We start from the raw sequence: 19,468 nt of genomic DNA on the forward strand, positions 1-19,468 counted from the left end.
GTCGGGTCACCTGTGCTCTCTCTTAAAAGCGTCTGACGTTGGGCGCCAACACCATGTGCTCGGGAGTCGACCTGGTACAGCTCCAGCCCCAAGGTTTCCAAGGCGGTGCTGTCAGGGGACAGGTTTCTGGGGAAACATGGAGGAGCCACTGATATCTTCTTGACGACCTTATCCAGCGATTGCACCATCCCCACGTCTCACTTCAGGATTTGAAGCCAACCTGGAACTCCTTCATACGGATCCCTCACACCTACCAATACCCCCAAACACCTGCTTATGGGCTGCATTTATTCTCGGTTTATTTACATATGACTCTTTCTTTTTTTAATTATATTTTATTGATTATGCTATTACAGTTGTCCTGATTTTTCCCCCTTTGCCCCCCTCCACTCAGCAACCCCCAATGCCTCAGGTAATCCCCACACCGTTGTTCATATCCATGGGTCATTCGTATAGGTTCTTTGGCTGTTCCATTTCCTATACTGTACTGGCTGTGACCACTGACCACCAACCTCTGCCCTCCGTGGAGGATCAGCTGTGCAGGGGCGAGGTGGTGGTGCTCTGACATGGTTTGTATCTGTCCACTGGGTGCCGGCACTCTGGGGTTTCCTGGGTGATGCGGGCCAGGGTCTTCCCTCTCCTGTGTTCTGCCCCAGGCCAGCTGCCTGAGCTATAAAGCTATCTGAGACGGCTGCTACTTGTGCTGGGCTTGGAGATTCCCAGGTGAAGCCAAGCTATGAATCTAGGCTGGCTGCTGCTAGTGCTTGGTCTGGGGCCAGTTAGCAAGAAGGACAGGGACTGGGGACTCAACTGAGGCTGGCTATTGCTTGTTTGAGAGGATTTAGGAAGTTGTGAGGCATGATCCAAGACCAGCCATTCATATGGAAAACCAGCTTGAGTGGGACTATAAGTTGGGTGGGACAGAGTCTCTGGGGATCTCCAGGGTGGGGCAAACAGTGTTAGCCAGGTTGATGGAGTCTCAGGTATGGCACCAGCCTGCTGGCTCAGTGGTTCTGTGGGGGGACAGTTCAGAAAAGGGACAATGGCCTCTACCCACCTTTCAGAATGGGAGAGAGCTGGCCCCCAGCTCTCACCTCGATGCCAGATACGTCAGTTCCTCCGTGTATGCCACTGGTGCCTTTCAAGCTGCTATCCTGATGCTGGAGCTCAGAGATAGTGAGTCTCAGTGAGAATGTGCCTGGGTTCTTAAAGAGGAACTGCTTGGGACTCCAAAACTTTCTTCCAACTCAATCCCTGCTGGTTTTTGCAGCCAGAAGTTATGGAGACTTATCTTCCTGGCATTGGAACCTTGGGATGGGGACCTACTGTGGGGCTGGGACTCTTCACTCCTGATACATCCCTCTCGAATATTTATCCACCACATGTGGATGCGGGACCAGCCAGTACCGTGTCCCTGCCCCTCCAACCAGTCTGAATGGATGTGGCTTCCTTAATTCTGCAGTTGCCAGACTTCCACTCAACTTGTTTCTGACAGGTCTGAGTGACAGTTGTTCTATATTTTAGTTGTAATTTTTAAAAAGATTTTATTTACTTATTTTTAGAGAGAGGGGGAGGGAGGAAGAGAAGGAGAGAAACATCAATGTGTGGTTGCCTCTCATGCACTCCCCACTGGGGACCTGGCCTGCAACCCAGGCATGTGAACCAAATGGGAATCGAACCAGCGACCTCTTAGTTTGCAGGCTGGCGCTCAATCCACCGAGCCACGTCAGCCAGGGCTCTAGTTGTAATTTTGATGTGGTTGTGTGAAGAGGTAAGCCGTGTTTACCCATGCCACCATCTCCATCCAAAGTCCTACACCTCACTCCATTTCTGGCAATAGTTTTCCCAATCATTTAGAATCGAATTAGTCTGTATCAAAAAGTATCTCCTCTGAAGATACCTGCAAGTTACAAGGGTAACTTAACAGGAGAGAAATTTGGCAGTCCTCACTTTATCCAAGTGATTAAAGTTAACATATTCTTATTAGGTACCTTTCCATACGATGCAATGAGAAGAGAACAAAATCACATGTGTAGTATTCTTTAAAAAAATGTACAAACGTAATTGAGCCATGAGGAAGCATTAGACAAGTCCAAAATTGGGAAATCTACAGATGAACTGGCCAGTTCCTTCAAAAAATGTTAAGGTCATGAAAGAAAGAAAAGGTGAGGGACAGTCCCAGATTGGAGGGGACTGAGGAGACATGACAACTAAACATAACGTCTGATCCTGGATTAAGTCCTGGTCCAGAAAAAGGGCGTAGTGCACCAGTGGGATAATAAAATTAGAGTACAGTCCACAAGTTAGTGAATAGTATTTTGTTAATCTTTTAAAAAATTGATTCTAGAGAGAGGGGAAGGGAAGGAGAGGGAGAGAAACACCGATGGTTTTCCTCCTGCAGGCACCCTGACTGGGGACAGAACCCGAAACCCAGGCACATACCCTGACCAGGAACCGACCCCAATCACCTGAGCCATACCAGCCAGACCAGTGTTCTCTTAATCTTAATTCTTGGCTTTGGCAGTTGCACTTCCGCAGCATTTGAGGAAGATGGCTGCAGGGTATACAGGAAGTCTCTACTATTTTCAGCTCTTTTATAAATCTAAAATTTTTCAAAATATATAGTTAAAATTAAAACTTAAAATACAAAATAACATTACCTTAAATTTGTCTCCAAGTATATAACTATAAAAGCCTGTAATGTTTATTTTTCAAGTGATCTTCATAATAAGTCTATGAAGTAGGTAGGGAGGGTATCAGTCCGCCACTCAAGGCTATTCTGGCATAAAGGAGTGAAAAGACTTGCCTTACACAGATAAAAAATTGCTCTGTCAGGTCTTAAACTAAGGTCTCAGGGTTCCCGATTTAGTGTTCCTTTCCTTTCATCGGAAACTTTGACTTTGCTCTTTTTCTCTCGTTTCTGTCCAATTACCTGCGAAATAAAAATAAAATTCCTTCACACTTGGTGATTTGCAGTGAAGTTCCTTCCCATCCCCAATACCTTCTAGATCGGTGAATTCTCAAACTTGGCTCACACTGAAATGAAAACCGGGCAACTTTAATAACTGCAGCCTGCTTCACACCTGCAGAGAGTCTGATTCATTCCTCTGGGCTACAGCCTGGGCTTCGCAAGTGCTAAGAGCATCCCAAGGATTCCACTGTGTGACCATGTTCGAGCTCCATTACACTGCATAAATAATTGTTGAAAAGAAGAATGGGAGTGAGCTGAGATGTTCAGAAGATCCGATTGTCAGGACTGAGACTGGAGAGGAATTTGGGAACCATCAACGTATGCGACGGTAACTAAGGTTACAGGAGTGGGCGCCATTGCTTTAGGAGAGTACGCCAAGTGACAAGAGGGCAGAGACAAAGAAATGTTGCAATAATAAAGGAAATATGATTACAGAAATATTTTGAGGAGGAAAGGAAGGAAGGTGAGGGAATTTATGTCGACGTTGTAGATCAGAGCTCTGCAGCCCAGCTCAAGCTCCGCCTCCTCATGAAGCCTTCCAGCCCTCCTGGGTGTCTCTTGCTGTAACTCCGGGGGCACTGTGCACTCACTGCATACCTTTTTGATGTCCACAACAACACTTGGCATAAGACTAAACGCGGGGTTTAGTAATCCTTTTTCACGAGAGGATTGTAAAAACAACTTTCTGCATCACCAACAAGCCTGGGGTCCTTGGGGGAAATTGTCTGCCAGGTGGGTCCTCCTCAGCGTGATGGGAGAGAATTTGTCCTGCGACCAGCTGCTTTCTTTGCTGACTGTGGTCCATGAGAAACTATCGGCCAATCTTTGTTTGGCCAGCTCTTCCTCTACGACGTTTTCTTTTCCAATCCTTCAGGTCTTTGTCCTATAAATTCGTGGAAAAACTGTTGGCTAGTGGTCAGCAACTGGACCTTTGAAAAACAGGACCATTACCCCTGCCCCACTCCTCCCAGCCCCACCCCCGGGGCAGTCAATGGGAGAAAGGAGTAACTGCGTCACTTCTGGCTTCCAGTTGCTCTTAAATTGGAGGCCTTTGGGGCTGAAAGAAACTGGACAAAGTGTGCTGAGTAGCCTAATAGAACTGGTTCTTTTTCTGAAAGTTCCCTATTGCGGAAAAATAAAATTATGTGTTTAATTTCTGAAACCTGATGCCTGATTTGCCTTGGCAGCCATTCGCCTGGGCTTGGCTGAGAGTCCGGCAACACTGCTCTCCTGATTAATACCAGCTCAGCTCGCTCCCTGGAGGAGAGCCTTATTTACTTGACCATTTTCTTAAATCCTTCTAAATTTATGTGTATTTTAGCATGATCTTATTGGCTTTAACGCGCTGTAACTCTGACTACCGGCCCCAAAGAAGCCTTAGGGAAGACTGTTCTGTTCTGTGCGTTCGCATCACCCTCACTGCAAAGCGAGATCTTGTTCTACCCCGCGGTTAAAAAGGACATGTCACGTTCTGTTCCTTCCGGGGCAGGCAGGATCTAAGTGTACTTTTGTCTTCTGCTGGTCTACAGGCCACTGATAGAAAGGGAAGGAGATGATGCTTCCCAGAATTCAAACAGCTTTCTGCCCTATTCCTTCCTCCCTGGCAAGCTTCCTCACTTCCTTCCAGCCGCCTTTACGTGGCATCCCCTCGACTCATTCTGCTCCTCCCTTGTAAAGCCCACAGGGATATCAAATCACATTTCTCTGAAGGGACACGAAGGGCTGAGGAAAGGCTGGACCCCAGACAGTCTCTGACAGGGACGTGTAAACACAGCTGTGGAGATGGGAGCAAACCATCTTCCCTCCCCCAGTTCCCACCCAGAAGCAGGGAAAGGCCACCCTGCTGTGAGGAAACAAACAACAAAACAAAGCAAAGCACAACCTAAAAGTCTACATGAAGGTCACCAGAAACTCGGGCTGTTGTCCAGCCCTCGGTGGGGCCAGCCCAAGTGCCAGACCCCTCCCTGAACGCTGAGAGGCAAAGGCAGCTCCAGAGCAAGCTGAGGCCTAGACATTACTGAGCCTGGAAACAGGGCTCAATTTTTGAAGCCTCTCCTCTGCTGGACACTTTGTCCTGTGGCCTCAAAAACCCAGCTTTGCACCCACCCCCAGGTACTTAGCTCCTGACCCCTAGTTGCTTCGGGATCATAATAATGCATTCAATTCAGCAAGGAAAGGTCCACAATAAACCCTTGTCCATGGCTGTTATAAATTTAAACTCTGAGCTTCCAAGCCAAAATATTAGAAAGGGCCTTCTTAGCCTTTGTTAATTACAAAATAAGTTATTCCAGTGTTGGCTGGGAAGGTCAGTTGGTTAGAATGGCATCCTGATATGCCAAGGTTTCAGGCTTGATGCCTGGTCAGGGCACATACAAGAATCAGTCAACAAGTGCATAAATAAGTGGAACAGCAATTCAATGTTTCTGTTCCCCCCCCTAAAAATACACTCACATGTACAGAAACTCACAAAAAAAAAATTATTCTGGTAGGAAGGAACTTTCTTTTGGGAGGATTCTGCGGGAGGAGTCTATGTCTTGCTTTGCACACACTCTGAAATCTCCAACCCCACAGCTAGGGTCGTGCTGCCCATTCTCATTCTCTCCAGTTAATGCAGGGCCTTGATCCCACAGGACACGCCTTTGGCACGGCACTGCCTGGGAAATGGCCTTCATCGGCGGACCGTTAATGAGCTGTGCTTCCTTTCTGGCCATCAGGCTCCTCAACTGTAAAACTGCAGAACTAGAAAAATAATGATAGCCTTCAAATACTGACCACTCATTATGTGCCTGGCCGTGTACCGAGTGCTTTATAATGGGTCATCTCATTTCATATAAAGTCAGTAATATTCTCATCTTCATTTGTAACAGCTGAGGAACCTAGGGCTTAAAGGGATTTTGGAACTTGCCTCAAATCACCTCGCTGGTAAGTGGTGTGGCCAGGATTTGAGCCCAGTCATTGTGACTCCCAAATCCATGCTCTGAATAACTCCACTCTATCTCTTCCTTTCTCTGAGGTCTTCTGACTCTGACATCATGATTCTGGATTCTCTCCATGGCTTTCTGCTCTCACCACTGGCGCCAGAAAGAGAAATGTGTTTGGGACTCTACTCTGCAAGTCCAGAGAAAAGCGACTCCTGAAAGGCAGGGGGCTCCTTACTTCCTCTGTACTGGAGATGCCAATCAAAGCTGGACACTCCATATCAGTAGGAACAGCCTGTGGGAAGACAAACAAATCCTAGCCAGACAGGAAAGGGGAGTGCCTCTTGGTTCTGTGACTTCCCCTTCTCTCTTCCCTGGCTATCAGCAGGGTTTCACGCTTCTGATTATATGGCCCTTTGATGGCAGGATGGGATAGCAGGCTACAAAAACCCTTTTGGAGCAAGAAAAGTACATACACCTATATACAGATTGTATCCATGGCATTGTATGTAAAGAGACAGAAATAAATCACATTCATTTATATATTTAACAAATAGCCTTTAGCATCCATACAATCAATAGATATTGGATGTCAGCTTACATCAGGTTGTATAATCCTTGAAAGATGCCGAGTAGGTATTGTTATCTCCATTTTACAGAGAAGGACATTGAACTCGGGGAGATTGACAATGTTGGCCATGGCCACAAGGCTGGAAAATAGGAGAGCCAGAATTCAAACCCAGGCTAGGTCCGTTTGATGGAAAAGTCTGTATTCTTCTCAATAAAAGGAGTGTTATGTAATGAAAAGAACAAAATTATGAAACTGGAAGGAACTCAGAGTATCTTGAAAATATAGCTGTCATAACATTATGATAGTGTGAACCTTGAGAAGAAGAAGGGCTCCTGGTAGCTAAGAGGGCTCAAATAAAGAAAACAGAGCTTGCCCCGACTGGTGTGGCTCAGTGGGTCTGGCATTGTCCTGCAATCCAAAAGGCTGCCAGTCCCATTCCGGGTTAAGGCACATGCCTGGGTTGCAGGGTGTGCAAGAGTCAACCTGCACTTTGGGAGGAGCTGCTGCACTACTGCCTGCCGCTGCACCCTTAAGGTGCCTTCCAGCACCGTTAATGCTGGATGAGCCAGCCCATATAAAGGTTTCTTGGAATCCTGTTTCAACCAATAGGGCTAAAGCTTTCCCCATACAATCAGAGCTGTGGAGCTCTAACCAATCAGAATGGTTCTATTCTGACCAATCAGCATAGTGCCTTTGGACCAATTAAACTGTGAGGATTTGGCATCCTTATTTGCATGAGGGCAGACCAATCAGGGGCCAGGAGAGGGGACTTCTGTCTATATGAGCCAGCTTCCTGGTGGCTGGGATGGGAGGTTTTCCATTGAAGTCTTAAGATTATGGTTTCCCAGGTGAAAGACTCTCAAATGAACAAGCCGTCACCGAGCAGATGGACTGCCTGCCTGAGGGGCAGCCTCACTGCTGTACTGTTTTCATGGTGGTGCTATATTATCATGGAGCTGTTAGTACCACATAGTTTCCTCTCTCACCGCACCCCAAATTGGAGATTTCTGTTGGTGTTGAATTGGTGTCAAAAACCAATCAACAGACCATCGGTAATAGTTACACATCACAAATACTACACATATTAAACACACATGCACTATTAGTGTCGTATTTGCTTAACATATATTGGGTCTTTGTCATGATCTAGGAAAATGATTTATTTCATAATGTCACTGGCTTTTTTCACTGTCCCTCCAATGCAGTGATTTTCAACCTTTTGTCATCTCATGGCACACATAAACTAATTACTAAAATTCTGCATGACACCAAAAAACCCCACACAAAACTTGTTTTGCTGATCTGACAAAAAATAGGTATAATTTTGATCGATTTATGAAAAAATAGTAATTATGTACCCTTTTGCTCCAAAGTGACTTTTTTTTTTTTTTCAAAAAGATTTTATTTATTTGTTTTTAGATAGAAGGGAAGGGTGGTAGAAAGGAGGGAGAGAAACATCAGTGCGAGAGAGAAGCGAGTGGTTGCCTCTCAATTGGGGACCAAATCCATAGCCCAGGCACGTGCCCTGACCAAGAAACACACTGGCAAGCTTTTGCTTCGTGGGACGATGCCCAACCAACTAAATCACCCTGGTCAGGGTTCCAAGTGCTTTTTGTGCCTATACTTGTATATAAGGATTTCTGGTAACAAGAATTAACCAGTCACGTGCACCCTTATTATGCAGTGTGGCCAACAACATTCAAGTCTATTACATGACCTGTATATTTATGGTTTTGAGACAGGGCATTCAACCAGGTCAGCTGTAGTTGCGTTGGCTGTTGTCATTTTTGAAAAATATTTTATTTATTTTTAGAGATAGGGGAAGGGAAGGAGAGAGAGAAGGAGAGAACATCAATCAGTTCCCTCTCACACTCACACAACCCCAACTGGGGACCTGGCTCACAACCCAGGTGTGTGCCCTGACCGGGAATTGAACCGGTGACCCTTTGGTTCACAGGCCAGCGCTCAATCCACGGAGCCACACTGGCCAGGGCAGGTCATTGTCATTTTTTTATTTGATGATCTAAGGGAAAAGAGGTCAGTGTCCCTGACTAAATAGTCAGGTATTGCATGTTTTAAACATTCTTTTAAAAAATCTTTTAGGTTCATTATTTTAAAAATCATAAAATGTTTCTTACAAAAGAGCATTATATTCTGCACACTGCTCTGAATACATGCCTGGGGCATATTGTTCATTGTTGAACAATATGTTCAACTATTGTTCCTCTTCCTCCGTGTCCCAAACCTCTCCCCAAATGTTAAAGTGACCACAAAGCAAAGTGGTGGCAATAATTACATGGTGGGGGGTGGGGAGGGGGGAGTGGCAAATAGAAAACAGAAAAAAATAAGAAGAAAGAGAAACAAAGGCAAAAAATAATTACATAGGGAGAATTTTCCTTTTTAACCACCAACAAGGACCAAAAGTTAAAATCCACTCACTTTGCTGCTGTCTCAGTTCATGTTTGCACCCCCTGCATCTGATGAACAGCAAAGAGTTCACTGCACCTCAAACGCAGAAGACCTATGAAGCAGAGGACTGCTGGGTTTCTTAAACAGAAGCAGATTAAGAGAGAAAAAAAAGATCCAGGACTGCTTCAGTTCTTCACTAGTCTTGGAAAAACGTTCCAGAACTCTGCTTCATGCCGTTCTCCAGCAAATACCGCGATCTCTGTATCTGGCCCGGTGTTCCTGTAAATGCATTGATCCGATCTTCAGACCCCTCTAAAGACGCCTCGACTTTGATTGAAGCTCCTGATTCATGACAAATTTGTTTTGTTTTTTCCTCTGACTGTTTTTTGCCAATAATAGATCCAGCCAAATCTTTGCAATAGTTCCTTGTGTAGTAACAATAGGTCCACCCAGATCACCATATGGGCCACGACCCCCTGCAGAGGAATAATCACATCCGGAGCCAGCCTGTGGTTCAGAAGCCATCTGCCATTCTGCAGGTCTCTGTGCATCTTTGCAGAGTCCCAAGTTTCACAGGCACTGAAACCAACCATGCCATCATAACGGTCTCCAGGTCTTCCTTTTCTGTCGTAGGCCATTAGATCTCCTCCTCCAGGTGGTGGTGGTGGAGGAAGAGGAAGATTCCACGCTCTGCTATCGCCCTGGCCCCCTCATCCAGGAGGAGGGGGAGAAGGTCCTGGCTGAGGGCTCAAATCCTTCACAATCTCTAATAGATGGAGGCATCAGATGCCACCCTGATCAGAAGGCATTCGGTGAAAACCAGGTCTTCCCACGCATGGGAAATCACACGGGACATCCACGGTGGTCATCAAACATCGTTGCAAAGCCACCATAACCATAGGTTTCATTGTAAAGATTGGGATCATAAGGGCGTGCTCATCCTTTCATGGGAGACTCTGATACAAGACCAAGGATGATCTTCACGCGCTCTACAACCCTCTCTGGGTTTCCCCCAGCAAGAACGGCTCTGTCAGTGCAATGAGGACAGCGTTCCTGGAAAAGCTTTATTGTTGTCGAGTTTTCTTTCAAACTTCTCTGCTTTTAGCACCTTTGACCCCCGTCATTCCTCCTGCCAGACTCTGAGGAATCAACAGTTTCAATTAGCAGTCCAAGTTGCTTCCTTTATAGTGTTGGTAATGTAAGCATTCCATAGCATCAGATTTGAGGGGGAGCTGGCTGGTGGCAGTGAGCGGTGGCAACTGCAGGCCCTCTTCCAAGGTGGGGTAGATTTTCTTCGGCATTTCTCTAGTTGTTTCAGTAGCAACACTGATGCTGAATGTGTGCTCGGGACCCATGCTCCCTGGGACTGAAGCACTGGCATTGTGGTCTGTACATGCAGAGCCTTAATATTCTTTTCCAATCACTCCCCCGGCATTCTTGTTCTGAAGCAGAATGTGTAATTCAACCATCTCATCAGTGTTTCTACATCTTTCAAGAGCTTGTTCTTCTTCCATATCTTCTGCAGGCTGTTTACCAAATGCACCATTGTTTTTGGTGTCGGGGACAGTTTCCTCTAGCTGTTCAGTTTCCATTTCCTTGGATTATGTGGACACACCAAGCACTCAAGGCCACCGCCCCCAAGCCACCACGCCACCTCAACTGGTCACAGCTAGACAAAGAACGAGAGCAGGACCCCCACATGTTTTAAAAATTCTCACGGCACACTGCTTGAAAATTGCTGATCTAATGCATTAAGGTCTTGGGGGGAAGGATGTGAAAAGATACTGTCTGTAGGTGAAGCAGGCATAGTCAGGAGAAGGGAGGGCCCTCTGTGCCATGAGGAGCCCTGTCCGGGTGCCCGTCTGGCCACTCTTCCTCATCCCTTCCTATTTGGCTCTCTCTAGCAAGTTGGCTGAGGGGTGGACTTCCATCAGGTATTGCGGAGCAGAGGTAAAGTGCCAGCCTTCAGCATTTGGATCTGTGTATCAATATTAGTTGCATGACCTTGCACAAGTTACGTACCCTTTCTGAGCCTCAGTTTCCTCATCTGTAAAGTGCCTTGCTATTTAATAGAGTTGTGAGTTTTAAATGAAACATTTTGTATGAGGCGTTAAGCACAGTGCCTGGCACCCTCAGAGCATCGCCGCGTTATATTCCATCCAGCCTCGTGGAATGCTGGGAGAGGGCAGGAGCGCTCCCGCGGATGGTTTCATAGGACAGTCCAGCAATGGAGGAAGGGTAAAAGCAATCTTGGCGTCTGACGTTCGGTCCTGACAGCAACCATGAGTCAGCCTCAAGTGCTGAGGGACCGGCAATGTTCTAAGCACTGCTGGGCGTGTGCTGTGGTCCTTGGCCACCGTCCTCTTCAGTCACACTGTCTGAACGTTGTTCTTGTAAATCTGGCCTGGGTTCTTTTAAAAAAAAGAACAGCCTCCCCGCGTGATGTCATGGCCCAGCCTGGGTCAGGGAAGGAGGGGAGTAAGTTGTGTGCAGGATCTTGTTTCTCGGGTTAGATCTTACTTCTGGAGGGTTAATCTGGTCTTGGAAGAAGCTCAGTCCTTCTCCGTTCCTTTCAAGACCCAATAGGGAACCAGTGCTCCAATTTAGCGTGATAGGGAAGTGACAAATCATAATGATTAAGACAGGAAGCTTAGCGTCAAGGAGCTCTGGGTTTGAATCTTGGCTCTTCCAAATACTACCTCTGGGACCTTGGGCGAACCACTCCTGTTTTCTTGTTTCACCCACGGATGATATAATTCTGATGTTATGGTGGTAAGGTTTAAAGAAATATGTGCAAAGCACTTAGCACACGTGTGCCAGAGAACACACTGTAGAGCACATAGTGATTGTTCAATAAATGCTAGTTACTATTAAGTCCTCTGCAGGTGATGAGGAATACAACTTGACCATTTTCTATACTTTTTACCAATCTGAACACCGAAGTTTTCTTGATAACCATTTTCCCTCTGAGAGGTGTCTGTGCTTCTCCTACTGATAGCGCCATAACTGGAGATGAGGAGCTTAGAGAGAGATGAGTAATTGTGTCCTATCCCTTTGTTTTCCCCTCCTTAGCCAGCTGTCTCCCTGGCCGCAGCCCTCTTGGTTCTCCTTGCTGCCTCTCTGCCCTCTGAAGATGTCTGTCTCCTCTCTCCAGCTTGGAAAGACCAGCCCCATCCAGCCAGAACTTCTGGCTTCCCTGACACTGACTCTCCCCCACGTTTTCTGTGCTTTTCTCTTTATTTTGCAGACAGCCGGGGAAGAGGTCAGCATGTGTGAATGTCTACACCACAGAGACACTGATTCCAGGATGCTCAACATGGAATTTCATTGTGCCGGAGGCCCCTAGTGTTTTTCACTTCTGCTGTTCTGGATTTGTGTGTGTGTGTACATGCATTCAGGGGCAAGGCTGAGGGTTGAAGTAGCACTTCTAAATCTCTCCCCTGCTCTAGGCAGGATGGCCCTTGGCCTGTAATAAGGGAAATTCACATGGCAGTAGGTCCCCAACACAGGAGAAGCCAACCTAGGTTGGGGCCAGACACCTCAAGTCAATGTTCACTTGGACCAGAGCCATATTCTTCACTAGGGGTGGAAGTGGGGCAGGGACAGAGGAATAAGGGAGTGTAAAGGGAACATAAAGACCAGGCTCCACTGGATAAAAGACTAAACACAACACTGTGCATCAGTTAAAAGGAAAGTGGCATATCTATATATGGTATCATGGGAAGATATCCAAGACATGTTATTAAGCAAAAAAAGAAATTGCTGAACAACATGGATATTAAATCATATTTATGCTTTTTTTAAGTGTAAAATATGTGAGGAGATGAGAAAGGAATGGGGCTATAAAGTTTTCTGTGTTTAAATATTTTGCAGTTCAACAGAGATTGAACTGCAGACAAAGTTGGAAATTCTGGCTTCAGTGTGGTCACGTTTTTTCTGTTACCTCGACAACAGGGACACTGGATCTACACCCTGAAGAAGTGTGGCCCTCTAGGACAACAGACCTGCTCAGCCCATCCTGCTTGGTTCTCCCCAGAAGACAAATAAATACTCTCCACACCGAATCATGCCAAGAATCAGTTCAAGGTATTGATGACTCAGCAATCCTGTCCTGTCCTTTGAGGGTCCCTTAAATTTCATGTCTCTCCTGTCCCCTGGTGCCCCTCCAAAACTTTCCAAAATGAAGCTCTTTAACCTGTGAGCCTTGAGGCCTTCTTAACCACTCTTGCTCTCTGCTGTCCGGTCCGTGGCATTGCTGCCTTTGGTTCTGCTTGTGTGAGGCAATCATCGTTGCAACCCCCTTAAAGGGAGCAGGTTTGAATCTTTTTATATTTTGACTCACTGCCAGATTATTTAAATGATTCAAAAGAAAAAATAGCCCTGGCTGGTGTGGCTCAGTGGATTGAGCTGCCGGCCTGCAAACTGAAGGGTCACCAGTTTGATTCCCAGTCAGGGTGCATTCCTGGGTTGTGGGCCAGGTCCCCAATTAGGGGCATGCGAGGGGCAACTGATGGACATTTCTTTCTCTCACACATCGATGTTTTTTTCTCCCTCTCTTCCTCTCTGGGAATAAATAAATAAAAATATGATTTTAAGAAGAGAAAAAATAAATTATGCAACAAGTATATACTTATGTATTTATACACAATTAAAAAGTATATTTTTATAGCAAAAGTGGTACAGTTTAAAGTGTAAATGGATTTAGAAAAGGAAGGTAAGGGCTCCCAGGGGTGGAAAACGGGACTCCCTATGAAAGAGCCTGCCCCTAACGAAGCCCTTGTTTGTCCCTTTGCTGCAGAACACAGGACCATCTCCTGCGGCAACTTGGAAGATGAAGACCGTGCTCTCCAGTCCCCATTCAGCCCCAAAGAGCCCCCACAGCTGACCCCAAGTTATCAGAATGCTCCCAGGGGTCAATGAAAACATCCAAATGCCTAACTGGTAAGAAAAAGGGGGAAGGGGAAGATGAGGAGGAGAGACTATTCTCAGGATCTGCAATGGGGGGGGGCTATGGACTCCCACACTCAGGGATGACCACAACAGGCTCTCCTTTGGAGGCCTCCAGTCCTGGTGCAAGATTAACCCCAACTCTAGGCTAAAAACCACACTTTCTACCAAGTCACCTGTGTATTTCCTTTTGATTCTAAGGTCATTTTGCTTATGAAAATGTTCAGCTCCAAACACATGAAATGGCCTGCCCAAGGTTACACAGCCAGACAGAGGCAGAACCTGCCTTCAGGATCCTAACCGATGTTGGATTTTAACCATTTTACCATGCCACCCTATGGAAATCTCGTCACCTTTAATCTTGACCCCAGCCCCAGTCCTAACCACCACAGGCTCAAGTGCTCCTGACCCTAACCCAGCGGAAATGGCTGGTTTTGCCTTCTGTCCCTCCTTGCTTCCTCCTTTCATCTTATAACCTAGAATTTTTCTCCTAGCCATGTTTTTTTTGTTTGTTTGTTCTTTGTTTTTTTTTAAAGGGCAACCCCAGGTGGGAGGGAAGGAATGGATTTTCTTCCTGGCTGAAGTGGCTCCGAGGTGCCTGGCTCTTTTCTGCACATTGCAGAAAACGACCCTCTGCAGGAGGGCTTTGGGGTTTATGCCAAGCGAGCCACCTCCCTTCTCCCCCTGGATGCCTTTCTAAAGCAACCTCTTGGCCCCAGCTATGGAGGAAAACCACAGGTTAGCAGTGGCGGTGATTCAAGAGCTTAAGACCCTGAGATGAAGCTTTTGCAGAGAGATCATGAAAGATAATTCGTGGTGGGCAGGGATCAGTAAACTTGGACAACAGCAGCAGCTGAGTTCAGGGGTCAGTGTCTGGGAGTAATTTAGGAAAGTTCAGTGCTGACAGCTGTGTCTGAAGTTGAATGTCATGGCTGAGCCAGCTCCTGGGCTCCTCCACTGCTTCAGGCTAATGAAGCTCTGGCTCAGGCCACAGAGACGGTTGTGCGTGGCAGAAGTCAGGGCCCCTGGGGCCCCAGGATCCCCATGCTACTGGCCAGCAGTGTGATCTTAGGCAAGACCTTGGGAAAGGAGGAAAGGAAACTAGCATCTACTGAGTGAACCCAATGCCCTTTCGCATATGTCATCCTCGCTATAGTTGAGCGAAGAGGGGAACGTCCCTGTTTTACAACGGAGGACGCTAAGAATTTGCGAAGGTAAACTGAGTCATTCCAGGAGAGTAGAAAGATGGGGTCAGGACTTGGAGCTTCTCAACTCCACGTGCTGGGCTCTTTCCCCTCAACTCTAGCTTCTTTCCCCCTGAAACAGGGATAATAATGTACCCATCTCATGAGTGAAGTCACACCCTGTAGATTCTAAACCCCTCCCTTCCCACAACCCTGGTCCTGAAGAGTTGCGGCCACCTTCCATCTGGGAGTACATCAGCTTACTTTTGCCCTTGTCCCCAATCCCGTTCGTGCGTCCAGGCCCCGGGAGGTACCTTGAAGGGAGGAGGCGTTTAGACTTTGGTTTTCCCTCTACCTCTGCCCCCAGGCCTTTCACGGACTCTGGAGGGCCGGCTCTCCTCTCCTCCCCGGTTTCGGCGGGCGGACTGGCATCACTGGGTGTCCCCGGGGAAGCTGGGAACCCTGAGCCCAGCTCCAGGACGCCTTCCCCCACCGCCCAGGGCAGCCCTAACCCCCTGCCTTAGCTACTGCAGCGTCGAGAGGCCCCCTGAGCTCCCTCTTCTCCAGGTCTCTCCGAGGGCAGCTTGCTCCCCTGCCCACCTCCCCTCGAAGGGGAACGAACAACTAGTGTCCCAGGAGTGGATGTTGGGAGACTCCCCCGAGTCCTAGGCGCCACGCAGCCGAAACCAGGAAATGGATCCGGGTTCTGGGGTTACGAGGGGAGCTGTCCAGCCCCGCGGGGTGAGCTGGAAGAGAGGGTGGGCCTCCGCCGATGAGGCGGAGGCAGCGGCGGGCGCCAGAGTCGGGTGGGGCTGTGCCTGCCCCTTCAGACCGCCGGCCCCGGGCGTCGCCTCCGCCCCCCACGTGGCCGCCGCTGTCCCAGCCCCTCCGAGGAAGCCGCGCGGCTTCCTGCGGCCCGGGCGGGGGATATAGGCGCCCCCGCCCGGGCTCGGCGCCGCGCCGCCGCCCCTCCTCGCTCGCCTGCTGCGCGCGCGATGGCCCCGCTCCGGGCAGAGAGTGCCGCCGGCGGCCGGTGGATGCCGACGACCCGCACGGGGGGACCCTCAGCGCTCCGCCTCCTCCTCCTGCTGGGCGGTGAGCGCATCGCACGGGGGCGCGGGTGGGAAGCGCGGGAGGCCCTGGAGGGGAGTGGGACTGGACGGCCGAGGGCGGAACGGGCCCCGGGCTGCGGTGCAGACAGCGCTGTCCTTCGGGCTGTGCCTGGCCCCACCTCGTAAAGGACGCCGCACAAGCTGCTTCCAACTTGGGGAAAGCTGGAGCGGAGCCCCGCGGAGAGCTTTTGGGAGGTCTGGGGCTGGAGAGGAGGGAGGAGGTTTGGGATCTGAATGTGAGTGGGAGGAGCTGGTACTAGCCCCTGTCTTCTGGACCCTGGGGCACTCGTGGGTAGATTATTCCTCCGTCTCATCTGAGAGTAGCTTTGACTTCCTAGGGGCTCAGCCTCCAATTTACAGCCATCCTCCGGGCTCCACTGCTATTCCATGTCCTCTCCCATGTCTGCCCACAGCTGTCCTGAAGCCCCAGGAGTCTGTGGCTCAGCTTCTTACCACCCCAAGCAGCTTGGAGTCAGAAGGTGAGTGACCAGCCGCTGTGGGGAGGTGGCCTGGGGCAAGAGGAGAGGCAAGTCAGTGGGGAGGGGTTTGTTTTTTTTTTTTTTTTCCTACAAGGCAGGCCCATAGGTGGGTTAGAAGACCCTAGAAAAAGTGTATGTGGGAACTCTTGTCAGTCTGGGAAGTGCTGTGCACATGGAAGGCATTAAAACCTTCGTGCTAGGACTCTCTCCTCAGTGGATTGCTTGAGAAACTTTCTGAGGCTGTCCTGGCAGTTCCTACATTTAAAGGCAATGGCTCTTGGATGGAAGTATCCGGACCAGAGGGCTTGGAGGGAGGGGCGGGGTGTGGTCAATGTGTAGTATTGGTGCCCACAGGGGAGACGATGCAAGAGTACCACGAGAGAAATGAACTTTGCTGGCAAAACTATACGAGCCTTATGGACTCTGTCAAAGGACAATGGTGCAACTGGACCACAATTAGCAGGTAGGGGCTGTGCTGGAGGGTGGTTTGCCAGGGATGGGGCTTGCTCTTTGTGGGTGTGCCTTGAGTAAATGTGGGGTGCTCCTCTCCGTGGGCCCAGTCCCTCCCTCACTCTAGGCCTCTCCTGCCCCCAGGCCTTATAGCAACCTGCAAAGTTGTTTGGAACGGAATTCAGACCACTTTTACCTGGGCTTCCCCAATCCCTTGGCGGAACAGTTCATCTTTGATACTCACCGGATCCACTTTGCCAACTGCTCCTTGGTGCAAACCACCTTGTCAGACCCCCCAGAGGATGTGCTTCTGGCCATGATCATAGCCCCCATCTGCCTCATCCCATTCCTGGTCACCCTTGTGGTGTGGAGGAGTAAAGACAACGAGACCCAGGCCTGAAGTGGCAGGAGTTTCTCAGCAGCCGCCTTACTCCTTTCTCCTTTCTCCGGCCACCTCCAGGTCTCTCCCTGTCTCCCCACACCCTTCTCTCACTCGCTCCCCATACAGAGCCTTAGATTGGTGGAAATGGAGCTGGGTGGGGTCATGGCACAAGTTCTGTAATCCACAATAAAAGGTTTCTTTTGTACACTGTCCTCCCCACCCCAGTGGGGCCTGTGTCCTTCCCAGGGTCTGACATTCCCACAGGCCCTCAGCTCTGGGCAGCAGAGCTGGAACAATATGGAGAGACCCACTGTTTTGTTCACTTACCTGCCCCTCACAGGCCCCACCCCCACCCCCACACAAGGCCACACTCCTACATCCCTTCCGCCCAAGGTGTGGCCTTTCCTGCTCCTATCCAAACCCAGCTTCAGGAAACATGCAGGAAGAGACTCCCTTCCTCTCCGGACAACTGCTGGGGAGGCCTGGGGGGAGGGGGAAGGGAGGACTCTCCTAGTGACTCCTACAAGAAGGAAGGGGGACCGCCCAGGAGCCCTGAATTTTCCCCTCATTCACGTTCACTCCTAGAGACTGGGAATAGGAACCCTGATCTGAACAACTGGAACCCACTTCAAAGACCTCGGGATTGAGGGCAAAGCCAGTGGGGGCTGCCCCTGCTAGGTTCACCACAGGACTCCCCCCTCCAGGTCCCTGGCTCTCATCCTACATTGTTCTGGCCCCTGGGGGTGTGGCCTACAGCTCTACTGCCCCCTGGCGTCCACTAAAGCCAAAAAAGCAGCACATGGATGTGTGGTGGAAGAAGTTCAACACAAGAGATTGGACCTTGAGATCAGAGACCTGTCATCTCCGTGGCAAACACTATTTCTTAACTGGACCCTTCTGTCAGGCTCCTGCGTCTTACTTATGCTCCATTAAGATACTTCCCCACTGTTGACATAAGAAATGTCCAAACCGGTAGAGAATCTTTATAAAAGTTTATTTGTGCCCAAACTAACAGCATATGCCAACAGCAAGCTCTCAGCTTCTGTGAAGAATTACAGTTTTGCAATTTATTTTATGCACTTGAAATTAAGGAAGGGACATAAGGCAGATTGTGTGAAGGTGGGAGAAAGCACGGTGGGGATTAGATTATAGGAGAGTTAAGATTATTTGCTCTTTGAGAGTGGTTATGTCTTAGAAGCAGGGGTTTGAAAAGGCATTTTCAAAAGTGTGTTAACCTAGATACACAGGAACAATGGACAGAGCTTGCATAATGCAATAAACCTTTTACTAAAAATTTATATGTCTGGGGCGTGACTACCCACTAAGACCTGCCCAGTTAGAAATTTATGATTTATTATAGCACCCTTTTTTCATCCACACCACTTTCTGGGGTCATACCTAGTCTCTGTGACTCACCATTTTGGTGTAGGGACACTCCTGTAGGCCCCCTGGGCAGTGAGGCTCAATTCTCACCAGGGAAACTTCACCTCCAGTTCTCCTTGGGGCAAACCTGCCAGGTCATCAACAATATCTGGAGAGTCCTGCCCGGGGTGGCTCCATTGGCTGGGTGCCATTCTGCAAGGCAAAAGATCTCTGTTTTGATTCCTGATCAGGACACATGCCTGGGTTGCAGGGTTAGTCCCTGGTCGGAGTGCACAGGGGAGGCAGCTGATAGAAGTTTGTCTCTTGCATCAAGATTTCTCTCCCTCTCTTTCTTCCTCCCTTCCCCTCTCTCTAAAAATAAATAAATAAATAAATAAATAAATCTTTAAAAAGCTATCTAGAGAACAACTTTGTTCTCCATACAGACACCTGTTTATTCCTCATGGCACCTAAAGTCTCTTCAGGAACTTTCCTTTCCTCGTTGAAATATCTGCCTTCATGAATATATATATATATATATATATATATATATATATATATATATATATATATCCATTTCCTAGACATGCCTGTCTATTCCATAGATATATACTTGTATGTTTCCTGGAATGTATCTCTTCATTCTCTGAGGACATATCTGTCTATCTAATGACACACCGTTT

The 19,468-nt window shown here is 48.4% G+C and overlaps 1 protein-coding gene and 1 pseudogene across 2 annotated transcripts; one reads left to right on the forward strand and one right to left on the reverse strand.

The window, feature by feature from the left end:
* Positions 1-8,979: 8,979 nt before the first annotated feature.
* LOC112298864 (heterogeneous nuclear ribonucleoprotein K pseudogene) lies at positions 8,980-10,461 on the reverse strand (annotated as a pseudogene).
* A 5,413-nt stretch (positions 10,462-15,874) lies between these two features.
* RAMP2 (receptor activity modifying protein 2) lies at positions 15,875-17,635 on the forward strand. Of its 2 annotated transcripts, none has more exons than XM_053911920.2 (4): positions 15,875-16,095; positions 16,451-16,591; positions 16,946-17,054; positions 17,186-17,635. In XM_053911920.2, exons 1-4 carry the CDS (start codon positions 15,996-15,998, stop codon positions 17,439-17,441), a joined length of 606 nt encoding a protein of 201 aa, XP_053767895.1. In that variant the 5' UTR covers positions 15,875-15,995; the 3' UTR covers positions 17,442-17,635. The 2 variants fall into 2 exon arrangements, with proteins under 2 accessions (XP_053767895.1, XP_053767896.1); XM_053911921.2 differs by having other exon boundaries at positions 15,886-16,095; positions 16,526-16,591.
* The last annotated feature ends 1,833 nt before the right edge of the window (positions 17,636-19,468 follow it).

The sequence above is a fragment of the Desmodus rotundus genome, chromosome 9, assembly GCF_022682495.2.
Source record: "Desmodus rotundus isolate HL8 chromosome 9, HLdesRot8A.1, whole genome shotgun sequence".
In the NCBI taxonomy this organism is placed as follows: Eukaryota; Metazoa; Chordata; class Mammalia; order Chiroptera; family Phyllostomidae; genus Desmodus; species Desmodus rotundus.

What these genes read in the sequence shown, in the direction of transcription:
- RAMP2 (XM_053911920.2), top strand. Translation starts at nt 15,996, where the DNA reads ATGGCCCCGCTCCGGGCAGAGAGTGCCGCCGGCGGCCGGTGGATGCCG. An exon ending in CCTCCTCCTCCTGCTGGGCG is followed by an intron (nt 16,096 to 16,450) that starts GTGAGCGCATCG and finishes TTGACTTCCTAG; the next exon opens with GGGCTCAGCCTCCAATTTAC. An exon ending in AACTGGACCACAATTAGCAG is followed by an intron (nt 17,055 to 17,185) that starts GTAGGGGCTGTG and finishes TCCTGCCCCCAG; the next exon opens with GCCTTATAGCAACCTGCAAA.